The sequence below is a fragment of the Balaenoptera borealis genome (assembly GCF_965194805.1).
Source record: "Balaenoptera borealis genome assembly, chromosome: 18".
Lineage (NCBI taxonomy): Eukaryota > Metazoa > Chordata > Mammalia > Artiodactyla > Balaenopteridae > Balaenoptera > Balaenoptera borealis.
Genome location: NC_138877.1, coordinates 18,966,329 through 18,984,412, shown reverse-complemented (window position 1 = coordinate 18,984,412; position 18,084 = coordinate 18,966,329). Strand labels below are relative to the sequence as shown.

At 42.0% G+C, this 18,084-nt stretch overlaps 2 protein-coding genes and 1 long non-coding RNA gene across 6 annotated transcripts in view; 1 reads left to right on the top strand and 2 right to left on the bottom strand.

The window, feature by feature from the left end:
* The window catches only part of KPNA3 (karyopherin subunit alpha 3), a 90,087-nt gene extending 78,253 nt beyond the window's left edge, over nucleotides 1-11,834 (bottom strand). Inside the window, exons 1-2 of one of the 4 annotated variants that reach the window (XM_082365529.1) lie at nucleotides 11,625-11,742; nucleotides 6,157-6,195 (exon numbers count right to left, since the gene is read on the bottom strand). Coding sequence is in view for 1 of the 4 variants with exons in the window: in XM_082365528.1 (XP_082221654.1) it covers nucleotides 11,625-11,693 (69 nt within the window). In the remaining 3 variants the exon portion in view is untranslated. Of the gene's footprint in view, nucleotides 1-2,997; nucleotides 3,020-6,156; nucleotides 6,196-11,624 lie in introns of those variants that run through there. The other 3 variants (XM_082365528.1, XM_082365531.1, XM_082365530.1) reach the window with 3 other exon arrangements.
* Nucleotides 11,835-12,390: 556 nt separating this feature from the next.
* LOC309615738 lies at nucleotides 12,391-17,389 on the top strand. The gene is made up of 2 exons (XR_014237035.1): nucleotides 12,391-15,790; nucleotides 15,935-17,389. It is a non-coding gene; the product is annotated as an uncharacterized lncRNA (long non-coding RNA).
* The window catches only part of LOC309615662 (uncharacterized protein), a 70,497-nt gene continuing 69,022 nt past the window's right edge, over nucleotides 16,610-18,084 (bottom strand). The window contains exon 3 of the mRNA XM_082365724.1: nucleotides 16,610-16,777. Within this exon, the coding sequence (XP_082221850.1) occupies nucleotides 16,743-16,777 (35 nt within the window). The 3' untranslated portion in view covers nucleotides 16,610-16,742. The remainder of the gene's footprint in view (nucleotides 16,778-18,084) is intronic.

The window sequence follows — 18,084 nt, the reverse complement described above, 5'->3', positions numbered from 1 at the left end:
ACTTGCATAAAATTCACCTGAAAAATTCTTCTTCACTCAAAATTTCACGATGCATCATTTTTGAAAATTTTATGGTACACTGCATTTATAATATACACAAGGTTGGAACAAAAACCTAATGGAGCAAAATGTGAATGATAACAACAATCATTAAGTTGTATAACGAACCCTTGATCAATTTTAAGTTCTAAAAACTCTGCATGGTGATGTTAATTGTGTCACTCTCTAAAAAGGTATTGGTACATCTCCAGTCGATAAAGTTAGGGTAACAAAAGACGTATTAATACATCTCTAGTCAATAAATTGTTAAGCAAATTACTTAACTCATTTTCTTCATCTGTATAATGGCAATTTTGTGAGGATTATTTAAGATTATTCTTATAAGCAGAGTACCTTGTACACAGTAAGTGCTCAACAATCATTGATTATTGATATTGATAATCATTGATTATCATTATTTTCATTGTTTTATCCCTCACACTTAGTTCAGAATTCAGATAACTTCTGAGTAAAATAACTGAAGCAAGCTAGTTCTGCACACAGTATTTTCAGCTGCATACTGAATATTTCCATTTGAACAAGGTTTGGCTCCCAAAACTTGTTATCCTTACTCCGAACTGTTTCAGTTAGAGTACCCAATCTGTTAAGGTTTGCCCAGGACTTTCCTGGTCTGAACACTGAAAAGTCCTGTGTCCTGAGAACTCCCTCAGTCCTAACCAAACAAGGACAGTCATCACCTTAAATTAGAGATATGTTGCAAACAATAAAAAACAGATTTGAGTTAATTTAAGATACAAGGGGAAGCGGGGAGACAGGAGAATTACTGGAAAAATATAGCACAATTCAAAGAACCAAAGGAAAAGCTAAAGAATCAGATCTATGAAAAAATCAGGATGAAAGCAACTCCAAAGATCTAGGTGGCAGGAATTAATGGAAGATTTCTTCACAATACTTCTGTCAGGATGAATCACTTAGGTCCCAGTATCAGCTCACTCAAGATTTAAATGCCAGGGGACAGCATCTGATTGGTCTATTTTGTACTATCCAGAAAAAGTGAAGCACTTTAATTAACCAAAAAAAGCAGGAGCATTTAGATTAAAAACTCCAAGAGGTATCCAATGGAAGAAGAGTAGCTTCCAAAGGTGAAATCAGAATGCTGTTTCCAAAAGAAAGGGGAACAGATATAAGATCATCGTATCAACTGTTGCTTGAACATGCCATGCTTTCAACACTCCATGATTTAGTCACTGTTATTCATGTTATTTTTCTTTCTGTCTTAGCAAACTCCTCCTTCAAGACCTAGCTCAAGGGTGATGTTCTGTGTAACCTTACTCAGTTTCCCCAGATATAGTCACTCCCTTTCTACATGCTCTCATAGTACTTTGCAAATTATGTACCTATATCACAGAACTTATCATACTGCACATTAAGCATATGCTTAGATATCGGTCTCTCCCACCAAACTGAACTTCCCTAGAGCAAGGACAGCATTATTCATATTTACAGTCTTTGGAATTAACAATGCCTCCCTGGCACATAGCAAATGCTACATAAGTGTTTAATAAATCTGTTATCTAAGTCACTAGGATATAAACTGTATATGAAGCAACAAACTAAAAGGGAAGAAAGGAGCTACTACAGATAAACATGCTGACAGTGTCAAAGAAAAAGCTGACAGACTAAGAGTAAGGGAATGACAGGCAAAAAAAATTATGAAGAGCAAAAACTCCATAAGCACAGAAATTAAGGCCAAAATTCTGACAAATCTAAGAACTTGAAGGCATCACTTATATAAGAGCAAAAAGTAATAGCCATATGCATAATGGTGATTCTCAAGAACCAAGAAAATAACTAAATTATATTCTACTTAAGAAGGCAGAGACATGCATAGGACATTTTTAGAAATACTGGCTTTTCAAAATAAAAGAAAATTTGGTATGTAAACAAATAAACTTATAACCCAGAAAACTCAACAGTTCAGAATGATTAATTCCAAGTTAATATAGTCATGATTCATTTTACCATGTTTTAATTGTTAATGTTCGTATCCTAAGCTGCGACAAATTTTTTCTTAATGGCAAAAGGACAAAGTATAGCTACATCCTCCTTACATATTTAATACTGCTCTACTTTGAAGGTAATGGAATAGAGACTTGGAAATGAGAATATAGCCAAACCTTATGCTCAGAAAACAAAAAGTCAACTTAGGAATGCTGTCAGTCATGGAAAGAGAATATCACTGACTTTGAAGTTAGATTTTCTAGATACATTTTCTAACTCCTTTACTGGATCCCAAGAAGTCAGGTGACTTTTTCACTTCAAATGTTATTCAAGTCTTTATCATATTTCACCCAAACAACTAAAATTCATTTCACCAAATATGATAACTCTGACATCATGACATTAAACTACTCTTGATCATCTGAACCGCCTGATCAGTCTAACATCACTATTGGGATGTATTCTGAAGCACACAGCATCACCAACTGAAGGTTTTTTTAAATCAAAAATACTTAAACTAAAGATAATTAAGCCTTTCAAACTAACCTCCAGTTTACAGAAAATTCAGAGGGTCGTAAAAAATAGGAGGAACAAGTTAAGCAACACCACAAAGAGAAAGACATATCCAGTAATTAGGACAGTCTGATAGGTTGAACCATATGAAACTGGTGATATTTGGCTGCTTTGAACCTCAAAAATGGCAATTTCATGTGGTTTGACTTAATATAAGGAAACTGACCCGATTTCTTCTTCACCAAATTAATGGCATTTTTAAAATGGTGGGGAAAAACAGCAGAAAGGTAGAAGCAACCCAAGGATCCATCAGTGGATAAATGGATAAGCAAAATGTGGTACATCCATACAACGGAATATTATTCAGTCATAAAAAGGAAAGAAATTTTGACACATACTGCAACATGGATGAACCTTGAAGATATTATGCTAAATGAAATAAGTCAGTCACAAAAGGAGAAAACACTGTATGATTCTACTTACGTGATGTTCCTAGAAGAGTCAAATTCATAAAGACAGAAAGAAGAGAGGTTGCCAGGGGCTGGGGAGAGTGGAAATGTAGTTAGTTTAATGGGGACAGAGTTTCAGTTGGGGAAGACGAAAAAGTTCTGGAGACAGATAGTGGGAATGGTTACACAATGATGTGCATGTATTTAACGCCACAGAACGGTACACTTAAAATGGTTAAAATGGTAAATTTTATATTATGTATATTTTACCACAATAAAAAACATGGTGGTCCTAGAGAAATGGAAATAAAAACAAAAATAAACAAATGGGACCTAATGAAACTTAAAAGCTTTTGTGCAGCAAAGGAAACCATAAACAAGATGAAAAGACAACCCTCAGAATGGGAGAAAATACTTGCAAACAAAGCAACCGACAAAAGATTAATCTGCAAAACATACAAGCAGCTTATGCAGCTCAATATCAAAAAAACAAACAACCCAATCCAAAAATGGGCAGAAAATCTAAATAGACATTTCTCCAAAGAAGATATACAGACTGCCAACAAACACATGAAAGGATGCTCAACATCACTTATCATTAGAGAAATGCAAATCAAAACTACAATCACCTCACACCAGTCAGAATGGCCATCATCAAAAAATCTACAAACAACCTAGAAAATGGTACAGATGAACTGGTTTGCAGGGCAGAAATAGAGACACAGATGTAGAGAACAAACGTATGGACACCAAGTGGGGAAAGTGGCAGGGGTTGGGGGTGGTGGTGGTGGTGGGATGAATTGGGAGATTGGGATTGACATGTATGCACTAATATGTATAAAACAGATAACTAATAAGAATCTGCTGTATAAAAAACTAAATAAAATAAAATTCAAAAAAAAATCTACAAACAATAAATGCTGGAGAGGGTGTGGAAAAAAGGGAACCCTCTTGCACTTTTGGTGGGAATGTAAACTGATACAGCCACTATGGAGAACAGTAGGGAGGTTCCTTAAAAAACTAAAAATAGAACTACCATATGACCCAGCAATCCCACTACTGGGCATGTACCCTGAGAAAACCATAATTCAAAAAGAGTCATGTACCACAATGTTCACTGCAGCACTATTTACAATAGCCAGGACATGGAAGCAACCTAGGTGCCCATCAACAGATGAATGGATAAAGAAGATGTGGCACATATATACAATGGAATATTACTCAGCCATAAAAAGAAACGAAATTAAGTTATTTGTAGTGAGGTGGATGGACCTAGAGTCTGTCATACAGAGTGAAGAAAGTCAGAAAGAGGAAAACAAATACTGTATGCTAACTCATATATATGGAATCTAAAAAAAAAAAAAAAAGGTTCTCATGAACCTAGGGGCAGGACAGGAATAAAGACACAGACATAGAGGATGGACTCGAGGACACGGGGAGGGGGAAGGGTAAGCTGGGACGAAGTGAGAGAGTGGCATGGACTTATAAATACTACCAAATGTAAAATAGATAGCTAGTGGGAAGCAGCTGCATAGCACAGGGAGATCAGCTCGGGGCTTTGTGACCACCTAGAGGGGTGGGATAGAGAGGGTGGGAGGGAGACGCAAGAGGGAGGGGATATGGGGATATATGTATACATATAGCTGATTCACTTTGTTATACAGCAGAAACTAACACAACAATGTAAAGCAATTATACTCCAATAAAGATGTTAAAAAAAAACGATGGTGGGAGGAATCTCTTAAAGGAGAATTAACATAACCAAATGTGATCAGATCTTGTGTAATCATGGTTCTAACAACCAAATGTTAAAAAAAAAAAAAATTAAAGGACAACTGGGGAAATTTAAATGTGGATTACATTAGCTGTCATTAGGAAATGATTAATTGTGTCAGGGTGATGTGGTATTTATTTAAGAATGCACTCTCATTTTTTAGAGAAGTATGTAAGTCTTCGGGAGTAAATTGTCATGACTGACGTATAAGAGAATTTTAATAATTATTTCTCCATGAATGTGTCTTAATCTCCCAGTATTTTACCTATCATAATAAAAAGTTTGGACTTGATTTGGGAAGCAGTAAAAAAAAAAAAAAAAAAGGCACCGAAAGAGTAGAAGTTTCAGTTAAAAAGCATATTTTAGGAAAATTATTGTGCTGGTGGTACTTACAATGAAGGTACTTATTTAAGAAATATTTTAGTGCTTATTTTGTTCTAGCCACTGTACTAAGAACTAGGTAATGGAGGTACATATAGGAGAAACAGATAAGACATAATAAAAATATATTATCTAACCACAATGAGGGAAGAAAGGTTCCTAACAACCTGGGGGGGGGGGGGCGGTGAGGGGAGATTCAGAAAGATTTCTCAGAAGAGCTAAATCCAGAGGTGAGTATTTAAGAGGGGCAGGAATTAACTAGGCAACAGGAGGCAGGGAAGGATATTCCAGTCAGCAGGATAGCCCTGAGAATAGAAACAGAACTGGCAAGCAGGGGAGGGCCGGATTCCAGATTATGTATAAGCATATAAGAAGTTCAGTGTTGCTAGAGCTTAAAGGTGTGGGGATGGGGCGTGGGGGACGGACACAGAACCTGGAAAAATAACCAGGTATCAGGCTTACTAAAAAAATCTCATGAACTGGAGGAAGAACACCACTTTGGAGGCAACTTTTAAACTGCTAGATGATAAGTAATAAGGCTGAAAGTAGGCTGGAGGCAGTGGAATAGAGAGGCAGGGCCCAAATCCAGAGACAGCACAGAGATTCAAGCTACATGACTGGCATCTGACTGAATGTGGAAGATGAGGAAGGAGTCCAAGAAACCTCTCAAATTTCAAGTTCAGGTCACAGTGAGAGTGATGATGCCATAAACAGAAAAAAGAAAAAACAAAGGCTTTAAACACTTCGAGATTGAGAAGCTGATGTGATGCTCATGTGATTAATTTCCAGCAGATGATTAAAACAGATTTAAGTTCCCCACACTGAAATGACCGTTAAAACTAAGGGAACTGCTAATGTGGGCAAGAAAAAGCCAACAGAGAAGTGAGTTGTGGACAGAATCCCAAGGCATGCCTATAATCAATGGGTAGAAAGAAGAGCCAGCAAAGCCAACCAAAAAAGAGTAATCAGTGAGGCAGGAGGACCAGGAAAGATAATATGTCCAGATAGTGAATTTGAGAAAAGATAATTATAGTGTACCTGCTATATGACGTACAGATTCCTGAAAAACTTCATGTTCTGCAAAATTAGGAAGAAAGAGGGAAATATATCAAGACAGTTGGAGCAATAAGCACCTTTAAGACAGAACATATGGTTAATTGGAGCCAAGAGGCATACTCCTGGGCTTGCTATTTTCAACTGTTTCTGTACTTCAACTACTTGTGTTCAACTGCTGCTACTTGGGAGGGCTAAACAGTTAATGTGCTGGTAAAAATCAAATATCAACCAACATGAATTCTGCATGAACTAACATCATTCCTCTTTATCATTCAAGCAAGAATTAGTTTATGTTACAGAAATACATTACAGCAGAACAGACTGCCAAAGGAGGGTTGTAGGCAACAGTATCAATGCTATAAAGTCAATAACAAAAGAAATTATTAATATTTTAGAATAATACTGTACCTTTCACTCCCAAGTACATTATCTAGTCTCTCTTAAAGAGTATTTATTAAATTTTATATACTGGTCACTAAATGACCCAAGGTCCCTACCATCAGTGGGCTTCTTGACAGAGACCACATACTTTAACAGCTGCAATACACACACAGAATTTGTTGTACATCACAGCAATCTATGCCAAAGAGGTAAAGGAAAACTCACTTAGAAAAAAGCACAGAGAGAAGGAAAAAAATAGGGACTGATTGTACTAAGTATGTTATTAGTCAGGAAAGGCCCTGTGGAGAATTTCTGAAGGTTTTTTTGAACTATAATGACATGGTATGGCAGAACTGCAATCTTGGTGTTCCACAGATATATGAAGGAGTATGAGTGAAGAAAGAGTTTGCCAGAGTGAGCCCCACCAAACAGATAGCAAAAGAAGGCATTCAGGAGAACAGCAAATATAAAGGCATGGAAAGGAAACGTACTGGTTACAGCTCCATCTCAAGTACTTTATCATATAGGAAATATAAGGAAAAGCGGTAGGTGAGGTAGAAAAGGCAGACCTTTTTATGAAATTATGTGGGGCATGCTAAGGACTTTTAATTTTATCCTGAACGCAATGGGATGATTTGCCAGGAAAGTAACACAAAAAGATTTCAGAAAGATCAATCCATAAGTTCACTGGGGAGGGAAGACACAGGGAAACCAGGTGCACTATCACACCTGTATAGGTGACAGTGATAGGGGCCTAAACTAGGGCAGGGTGGTAAGGTTGGTAACAAAGGTAAAAATATGAGGGCTCATCAGATGACCAGCACAGAAAAGTGAAGGAAGGGAAGAAGGGAGTCAAAGTCAAGGATAAGGCTTGAAGCTTGAACAGTTAGGTAGTATCTCTTACCAACAGAGGTTCCAGAGAGAGAAGCAAGTTTGGTAGTGTTAGATGAATTTACAAATGAGAAGATATTTATTTATCCCTAGTATTAGAAATTGAAGCCTAAAGTTTAAGTGTTAAGGCCAAAGATATGGGTTCTTATTTTTCAGTGAAACCAATGAACTGGCTTCTTACTAATAAGGAAACTTTGCAAAAGTGAAAAAATAGAAGGTAAATAAATCAAATGATAAATAGGATGTCAAAAGTTTTTATTTGCAAGGTTTTAAAATATCAAAATAGGAATTTCCCTGATACAGTCAAGATTTATTAAATATTTTCCCCAGTAATTAACCTTCAGATGTGCATCCATACAAGTCAAGTCTTCAGCTCCACTCAGTGAAGAGACAGTAAAGCACAGTGAGCAAGAGTTCTGGCTTTAGTGTCATGCTGCTTCACTTTAAGTCTAGACTCTGCCACTTAAACCACCCTAGGACTTGGGGCTAGTAACTTAAGAACTGCAGGCTTCAAGTTTCCTTGGAAGTAAATGTGGATAATAACACATACATACTTTATAGGACTGTGAAGACTAGATAAATAATCCATATAAAGTACTTGGTACAGGTTGACTGTAAACATTCAGTAAGTGTTAAGAATTTTCAAATAATTGAATAGTTGTCACTGATGAAAATGTCATATCTTTGAAGTGTACAGGAGCAAGAAAAACTTGACCTGGATGGCAGTTACCTGCATGTTGGATTTTTAAGTATTTACTAAATGGAACTATGTATTTCCTAGTTGTAGCTACAAAATCCATTCACGCTACCCAAGCCTTGAACTGCTATCCATGATAATTACTCCCTCCCCTACCTCCATCTATAAACCTCAGGATAGCGTTATCCCCTTTCTCTCCTGTGAGCTTCACACATGAGAGGAAGAGAACAACGGAAGAGGAGGAAGTTCAAATCCTCATTCCATGTTAGGACCATCCCCGATCTTAATTTTTTGGAAAATTCCTCCTTACATATGGGATAACAGAACCATTCCTCCAGAATTAATTCTAGATATTACTGTCAGTCACCTTTTTCCATTCCTGTAATCATGTTACACCTCCTAACTCTACTCTAGAATAAATTCCTTCAGATCTCTATATCAAGAAGTTTCCAAGCAACTCCTTGCCACAAAAATATTCTCAGACCACCACAAGCCACCTGGAAGTCTCACCTCTTCACTCCTTAATCTAATCTCTTCTTTTTCACCTGGATCTTTATTCACTAATTTCTCACGTGCCCTGTTCAAGTTTAGTCCATACTTTCTATAAAATTCACCAGCCTTTCTTCTATGAAGCTATTCCCAACTGAATGACTATGAAACTACTTTCTTCCTGAACCCTCTCCCTACTCACAATTCCCTAGCGTAACTCCACACTTTTATTTTCTTTAGAAAATATGTATTTTATTCTTGCGCCTAGCATCTTATTTGTGTATCAGCTGGCTATATAATTTACAATATGTTTTATCTTTTACCTATCCTATGTGTGAAAAAGCAGGAATGTTATCTCATCAAAGTACATCTCACTGTTTTTGAAATAGCCTGATAATCACTACTATTTAGTCACAGAGCTAAGCTGCAACATAAGTTTCTAGTGTAATATAGTTTCTAAAATGGATAAGACTAAACTAGATATGGTGTCTAGTCTCAGTTATACCAAATTCTACAATAAAGTCACTTGATTAGATTTGACCCCAGTTCATCCTTTAGTCACATTTCTAGTATCCCTCTCTCTCAGCAGTAACTGAAGAGTCCTACATTCTCAGGACTCTTCAATTACCACTCCCTGATGTCTGGAATGCCCCTTCCTTGCTCTCTCCCTCTCCCAGGCCAACTTTCTTTCATCCAGGATCAGCTCACTCCCATTCATCCACTAGGAATCAACCAGAACATCTCCCTTGACTGCTCAGCTCCAAGTCAGGATCTTCTCATGCATTCTCAGAATACACTTACTGATGTACTGCATTGTAATTATCAGTTTACTTTCCCACACTCCTACTTAACTGTAAAGGTAAACTCCTTGAGGTACAGACTGAACAATGTTAGATAGCCAAAAGACAATTAATGAATGAATGCTCATACCCACTCCATGACCTTGTGCAGGCTGTACACACAGTCTTGAGTTTCCTCATCTAAAGTACTTTCCTCCTGTAAAGTGTGGATAATGCTACACCTAGCTCATAAAGTTGTCACAGGATTAAAAGAGGTATCATGAAGCTCTTAGTATAGTGTCTGACACATGGAACTACCATTTGAATGTCCGCTATTTCATGCCTTAGTTACCCTCCTGCATCCTGGGAATTGTAATGTCACCAATATTTTCAGGCTGAAAGGCTTAGCAAGCATGCATCCAGAAGTCACTGGTCACATTCTGATTATCAGCAGATATTTACTGTGTGCCTATTATGTGCGGAAGTCCTTACTAAGTAAGTATCACTGAGCTGCCAGAACACAGTAGGGGCAAAAAATAAGACAAAAACCTGTACCAGTATCCAAGAGAGTAAAGAATGTTAATTAGTTCTTCTGTACGAACAATACAGGTATTTTTTCAAACTACATTAACTTTTGCTTTATAATAGGGGTAAGTTTCAAGAACAATTACTGATGGGCAAAGTTCAAAATTAACTCCTATCATCAAGTGGACCAATAACAAGAAGCAGTTCCAAAATTTCTTGTTGCTATTCCTAGGTTTCACTTTTGCTTGTAAGTATCAATATTTCTCACAAAAGAAATTTAACCATGACCAGGACATAGATAGATGAACTTTATTTGTCTCAATCAAATGGGAATTCCACAGTATTTCCTAATTGGTATGTAATTTTGTAGCTCCCAAAAATGGCCTGTGTTTTCTCTATTTTGCTACAAAACAACGCTGACTGGCATTATTTTCCCTCACCACCTTCTCTCTTTAGGACAGGATAAAATGCACACTTCTTAGTCACAATGGCCCCTTAGCAAGAATGACAAAACTGCAAATCATGTCACCTAGTATTAGAAGAGGAGGCTGTGGACTTGAAACACTTTCCCCCTAACAAATCCAGAGGTGAGAGTCCCAGTGAAGTTTGTGCATTAAACTACACTGCTTTTGGTAGCTGCAGAGAGACCTCTAGCGCTGCCTGGATAAGCCGAGTTTGCAAATAGTACCTGCTAATGTCACCTTAATGAGACAATGGCAACATGCTGAGTAGCAACAAACTGAGTGACCACGATGAATGTTTACAGTTTTGCAATCATTTGGAAATTCTACCAGTTTGGAGCAAGAGATATATACAAGGCCGTGTGAACGTATGTATCCAATTTATTACAGTAAAACGTGTCAAAGAAATGATCACCCTGTGCACACTCCCACTACAAGAAAAGGCTAAGAAAACAGATCCTGTGAGCGGAGGTCGGGAACAACGTCTCTTCCAAAGCCTCCACACAATAGACGGTAAACTATTGTCCACCTTCAGCTTGCTCCAAATGCCAGCAGTAAGGAGAGTATGAACTGGAAAAGCTCAGCACGACTGCTCCAGAGAACCGCACCGGAATATTAGAAAACGGTCCTGGCGCATCCTACCCTCCCCCATCCACCACCCGCCGACAAGTCAGTTACCCGGCTGGTCCCCACCCCCCTCTGCGGGCCGCCACCGCCCGCCTGGGCCCGGCTCGCAGAAGGTAGGCGCGGGGACCGGCAGAGTCGAGGCTCCATGTGCGGCAGCGCGGGAGGCACTGAGGGGGCTGCGCCGGGCGGAAGGCTGCATGGGGAGCGGGCGTGAGCCGCGGCCGCCCCCTCGGTGGGGCGGTCGACAGATCCGGGCGGCAGCATCCCCGGCCCGCGAGGCCCCGGCCCGCGGACCCCGCCTCAGCTCCACACCTCTTTCTCGCCGACAGCAGGCCGCGCCCGCGTGACGGGGCCGAAAACCCCGGTATTTCCAGGTCTCTGCGCCGGCAGCTCCGGGGGGCGGCTGCAGCCCGGCCCGCGTCCCGCCGCCCGCTCCGCCCAGCCCCTAGCCGCGATGACGAGAGGCGGCGGCCAACTCCGACCCACCGCGAGCCGGCAAGAACCAGCCCGGCGCCGGCCCCCCGCCCCTCCCTGCCGCCTCGGGGCCGGCGCGGCCAGGCGGGCGAGCCGGGCGGGCCCCAGCCGCAGAAGCACACTCACCTCTACATCTCGGCCCTTATTCTTAAAGCTCTTGATGCGGTGGTTCTCCAAGCCGGGGTTCTCGGCCATGGCTGCGCGCTGCTCCGGCGGCGGCTACTCCGGCGGCTGCGGCGGCGAGTCTCGGCGCGGGAGGGGGAGGTGGGGGAGGGCCGGAGGGAAGGGAGGGGGAGGGGGAGAGGAGAGCACGTTCCGTGACGCCTCCGAGCGCGAGGTGGCAGCAGCGCCGGGGGAGGCTCAGGCGGACAGACGGGAGGGGCGGGGCGGGAACTGCGCTGAGGAACCGCGGCGCCTGGAGAGCATTGAGTCACGTGACGCAGGCGGCCTCCGGCCTGGATGCTAGCCGGCTAGATGTGCCCGCTGGTTCTCGGGATGACCCCCGCCAACCCCCGCCCCCCAGCAAGGACTCCCCCACAACCCCTCGGAGCTGCAAGTCATGCGCCAGCAATGGAGCCAGATTTAGCCGCTTTTACTGCCCCCGAGACGCGGAGCTGCGGCAGGAAACTACAGTTCCCAGCATGTCATTCTTCGGCGGGGCTAATTCTCCCGGCCTTGACAGAACCAGGAGAATGCCGGGAACCCTAAGCGCGCGGGTTTCTGCGCGCTGCGCTCTGACCGCCTGGGCGCGAGACTCCGCCCCCAAGGCCGCCTCGGGGGTGGGGTGGGGTGGGAGGAGCTTCCCCGGAGTTGGTACTTTGCGCCCTATTGAGAGGGAGGGGGCGGGGCTTCCTGGGAGGCGCACCTCTCTCCCCGTAGCCTAGAAAATTAGAAACGGATCCACGGTTCGTGCTTTGTTCCCCTGCTTCTTTGGGTGGGGGGGTGGGGGGAGTCTCCTGAAATAGCAGCCACCCTCATTCGCTGTTCCCTTGCTCTGCTTTGGTTTTATAATTAGCATTTATTTCCACCTGACATGTACATATGTATGTATGTGATATATGTGTTTATGTGTGTGTGTTACCTGGCTTACTGCATCGGAATGAGCTCAGTTAAAGTAGGGACATTGGTAGGTCTACTGCTGAAGCCCTCTGTTAATACAGTGCCTGGCACGTCGTGAATAATCAATAAATACTTGAACAGATTAGCGCTCTAGCATGTTTCTTCATCATCCTCCCAAGCCCCGTTCTGCAGCCTCCACTCTGGTAGTTCCTGCATTTATGTACCCTCAGTACCTCCGTTCTGCCACCACACATAATCTTCTCAGCCTTCAGGAAGTAGTCAAGCCCTGATCCGCAGACTCTCCAGTCTAGCATCTCCTTTTAGGGTCATGGTAGGAATGATCACGGGAAATTTGGATCCATAACGCTAATAGTTGCTTTCTGGAGCAGGTGGGCTTCTCTGAATGTATGTGAAATAATTTAGTTTCAGAATCTCTGGCAGATACAAGCGATGTTATAGTACAGTTCAAATGACACTGAGGTCATTCAAAGGTTGGGAGAAATATAACCATGAAGAAATTGAAGAAGATATTCTTTCAAAGCAAAGGGGACTTAGAGAGCCCTAGGCCCAGGGGTCATGAATTAAGAGGCCTTTGCTGGCCTGGCTATGTCTGGGCCACTTTTGTGAGTGGTGGGTGGTGGCTTGTTGATAAACACAGGCTCATTTAAAGGCTTCAGACCATTGTTGCCATATTGGACTGTGGGCTGGTCTTGACAAAGGTCCAATTTTTCAAGGGAAACCAAAAAGCTTTGTTCTTTTTTCTTCATTTTTAAATGTCGATTTATATTTTTTACTGGACTTTAGGGAATCAGTCACTTAAGAACTCCAGGCCCTCACATTGTGTGATCCTGGTCCAAACACTCAGCTGATGGGGAGAAAAAACACCTAAAGCTTAGAATGAATAAATAGATTACTTCAACTCTAGTTCTTAAGGCGATAGAAGTGCATGTTTGCCACTCCTCCTGATTGACTGAAGAGAAACTTCCAGACTGTTGCTCAATCTCCATTACAATTTAGCAAGAACTTCTCTTTTCAGATTATTTTACCCCTTTGTACCTCTTCTCTTCACCCTACTTGCTATCACCAATCATGTAAGTTACCATTTTAGAATTTTAGACATATTTAGTGAGCACCTACCATGGGTTAGTCGTTGTACTAACACTGGGATATATTTGTAAACAAGGCAGCCTGGTATCCTGCCTCCACACAACTTCATATCTATCAGAGTAGACAGACAATAAAACAAGTTATCATCACCCCAAACGTGTTATGGGTGTCAAGGCTCACAGCATGAAGATCCTTATAACCTGCTGATTCCTAATGTGTGAGGGCAAGATCCCAAGTAGAGGTCTATATGTCACATATCTAAAATTTAAAAGTTATAAATCAAGCTTACAAACTCAAAATACATTCTAACCTTTGACATTGACAAATGCGCTTCCTTTACAACCTGGAAGTCTGGGTTTGAATTTAAATTTCTTGACTTCTTGGACTTCTGCTTCAGAATGTGACCGTGCAAAGAAGGATGGAAGCCAGCCCCCAGCCCACTTTTTTTTCCCCTTCTCTTCCCTGTCCTGGCTCCACCCCACTCACCCCCAAAGCTCTATTCACATCCACCTACCCTCCTCAAGAGATGCCCTTTGGCCATTGCTCAGGCCTAAAGTGTGCAAAACTGTGGCATCATGTGCCCCCAGGAAAACAGACCCAGAAAAGAAGCCTGGGAAGACCCTGGAAGCAGGCTTGGCCATTTGAACAGGGAATCCCAGAGCCCTGGTACCCAGAGCTGGGTCTATGGAGCACAGGTTCCAGTGAGCATGACCCCTTGGCTCCATGGACTTCCCATGGGGAGGAGTGCAGCAGAAGAGAGCCAGAGTCAGGTCCTCTAAAGGGCAGGGTCGGGAATTCCTTGGCGGTCCAGTGGATAGGACTCCGAGCTTTCACTGCCAAGGGCCTGGGTTCAATCCCTGGTTGGGGAACTAAGATCCCACAAGCTGCGCAGCGCAGCAAAAAAAAAAGGGCAGGGTCCAGAGCAGGGTCCCTTCTTGCCCAAGTCTTACTTAGTCAATTTTACTCTTTGCCATTATTCCTGGTGACTTCAACATCCACACATTTAGCACCCTGGCTCCAGAGTCCCTCCACATTCTTAACTAGACCAGGTTTCTACCACTTGAAACCCCACCAGGCCTTCCGAAGTCCTTCATCTCTGGGAAATGACTGTCTCCAGTGACTCAAATTTGGGGCTTGTCTCCGTTAGCCACCATCTCCTCTTTTCCCTTACTCTAGTCTTTGCCTTTGTCCCAAAACTTCTGACAACTCTTCTTTCAAATGGATTTCTTTCCCAAACATACTTTGAGTGTCCACCACCTACCAAACATTGTATTCATCAGGCACTTACATTAAACAGCAGGCGGGTGGGGAGCAGAGCAGAGACAGGAAGGAAGGCCCCTCTGCCTGGGTAGTCAGTCAAACTTTTCTTCTTCCTCTGACTCACTACCCACCTTCCCAGTGGACAGTCAGGTGACAATTCACAGAAGGTAACATAGACACAACAGATCCAAGAAGGAGCTCATGATTCTCCCCCTAGGGCAACTCCTTCTGCAAATCCACCAACTCTGCTCATGGCATAAACATTCTTTCAGGGACTCCACTCAAAGCTAACAACCGTCTTTACTCCCTGCCTTTTACAACTCCCCCACCTAGTCACCATATCAGTTCACCATTCAATACTTCTTGAATCCAGCTCTTCCTCCCCCAATACCTCCTAACAGGTTCCCCTGCCTCTCCCATCCTCTCCACAACAGTCTGACTCACTTCCCAGATCTTCCTCATTTTACCTCTTCTCCCAGTATTCAGTACACTCCTCTCCCTCTGTGACTGTCTCTCAAATCATTTCTCAACTCCTCAGTCTAGTGGTTAAGACCACGAGTGATGCAGTCATACTGCAGTATACTCTTCTCTTTTCTGAATCCCCTACACATAGCTTATGCTTCAGCTAACATGTTCTACTCACCCTTTCCCAAGTATGTCTTAACCTTTCAAGCTTTCACATCTTTGCTTTTTCACTTACCTAGAAGGCCCTGGCCTATCTCTGCCTGTCAAATTTGGTCCCTCTTTAAAAACTCAGCCTAAGAGGTCACCTTCTCCCTGAAGCTTTCCCAGCATGGTACAGTGGAGAGAACTTCAGAATCTGAAAACTCAGACCGTAGGGCGGACTACCTACCAGAGCAAGCCAGGCAAGTCACTTTACCTTCCCTGAATCATCTTCTCATCTACAAATGAGGATTCTGAATCGTCGGTTTTCGTGAGAAGTTCTAAAATGCATGCAGAAGTGCTTTGAAATTGCTATGTTCATCCTAGTTATTTCTCTTTCCAACCAGGACCCATATCTTTCTCTGATCCTCAGAAGAACTTACCTACTGTTCTGTACTGCTGCAACTTGTGTTGAGTCTTGTCTCTCTCACTCACCTGGAAACCCTTAAAATGGCTTGTACATATTTGTGTTTCCCAGCCGAGAATAACTGGATCTCATGCATGTTTTCTGAATGAATAAATGAATGAACAAGTGAATGAATGGACTCCTTCCCTATGGTCAGATCAAAAAATGTCAAGTAACTCTTTCATGGTCACGAGGAAACAGGGTCTAGGCAATTTGATTCCAGGGCCCACATTGGTAATTGGTTTTTCTGAGTGTAGATGCAGAGAGAGATGGAGACAGGAGTAGTTCCACAGCCTGGAGCTGGGGCATCTGCAGGGTCTGGCCAGCTTACCCGTCTCCTGCAGGACCCTTGCCTCTGAGAGCCCTGTGCCTTGCTCTGGCCCACAACACATGGAGACACTGCCTTCATCGAGTATAAATGAAAGGGTTTCCACAGGACACTGAAGTTATAGTCAATTGTTAGAAAAAAAAAAAAAAGTCTATGTAGACTGGTTACCAAGGAAGGAATTAAAGAAGTGTGAAAAGTTAGTCTCCAGTGAAAAGAGATTTTACAATCAAGTCGGCAGAGCTGGAACCTATCCAGACAAACTGTAAATCCAGAGGTCAGACAAAAAAGTGGCTATCATGTAGACTTCTATTAAGTAGGCACCTATGTTTCACTTGCATATCACCCTTCGTAGGAGACCTAGTCTGTTTATTAATATTGAGCAGTACAGGCTCCAGTTTGTAAATATTCAGCTCTAAACCATTCACGGAAAACAGGATAACTGGAGGCAGGAGATGCCTGAAAACAGAAATCAAAAAAGCTTGGTTAATTAGTTTGATTGTAAGCACACTCCTCTGTCCTTACTACTTGGGTCATTCGTGATTTCCTAGATTGAAAAACGCCTAGAGAACTGAATCTTGCAGTAAGACTACAGTTCTAGGCATTTTTTTCCTGTTTTCAAGTTGCTATGTCCCTTATAATCAACATTGTCAATATATTAATAATCCCTAAGTAAAATATACAGTAGAAGCTTGCCAAAAGGAGTTTTTCCTACCTAAATTTTGTGCGCCTTTTGAGGTCTACCTTCCTTTAAAATCTGTAATTTAAATGACTTTGAGGGCTTCCCTGGTGGCGCAGTGGTTGAGAGTCTGCCTGCCAATACAGGGGACACGGGTTCGAGCCCTGGTCTGGGAAGATCCCACATGCCGCGGAGCGACTGGGCCCGTGAGCCACAATTACTGAGCCTGTGCGGCTGGAGCCTGTGCTCCGCAACAAGAGAGGCCGTGATAATGAGAGGCCCGCGCACCGCGATGAAGAGTGGCCCCCACTTGCCGCAACTGGAGAAAGCCCTCGCACAGAAGCGAAGACCCAACACAGCCATAAATAAATAAATAAATAAATAAATTTAAATGACTTTGATTTGGATGAAAGGTTACCTTTTTCTCCAACTACTTGTTCACATTTGCTCTCTTCTATATCCAGATCCACTACGCATGAAATCACAGTAGCCTGAGTGTTTATAGACCAGGCAATGTGATGTCCTACAGCTGTGCAACCACTAGCCACATGTGGCTATTAAATTTAATTACAATTAAATAAAATTTAAAACTGATTTCCTCAGTCACACAAGTGTCATTTCAAGTGCTCATTAGCCACCAATACTGTGTCTACCATATTGGACCACAGAGATATAGAACATTATCACAGAAAGTTCCATGAGACAGCACTGCCTTAGAAAGAACACAGATTTAGCAACTGACAGGCCTGTGTTTAATTCCCATCTTTTACTAGATTTGTGACCACAGGAAGTTCTTAAACTTTCAAAGCTTCCGTTATTTACATTATAAAGTAGAGCTAGAAATACCTACACCTGTAAAGTAGTCAGTTAATGCCCAGCACATTTTAATTGCTTAATAAAGCTGTTATTATTATTAATGCTTAGGGATCAAAAATTCAAGCTTTTGAGACTCAAATATTCGACACCAATATTTTCTTCATACCATGAGTACTCAATAAATCTTGCTGGCTACTCAAAAAGATTTAAAAAATTAAAAACATCATAGGATACTTTTGTTTGTCTGTTTTTAAATTTTTGGCCGTGCCAC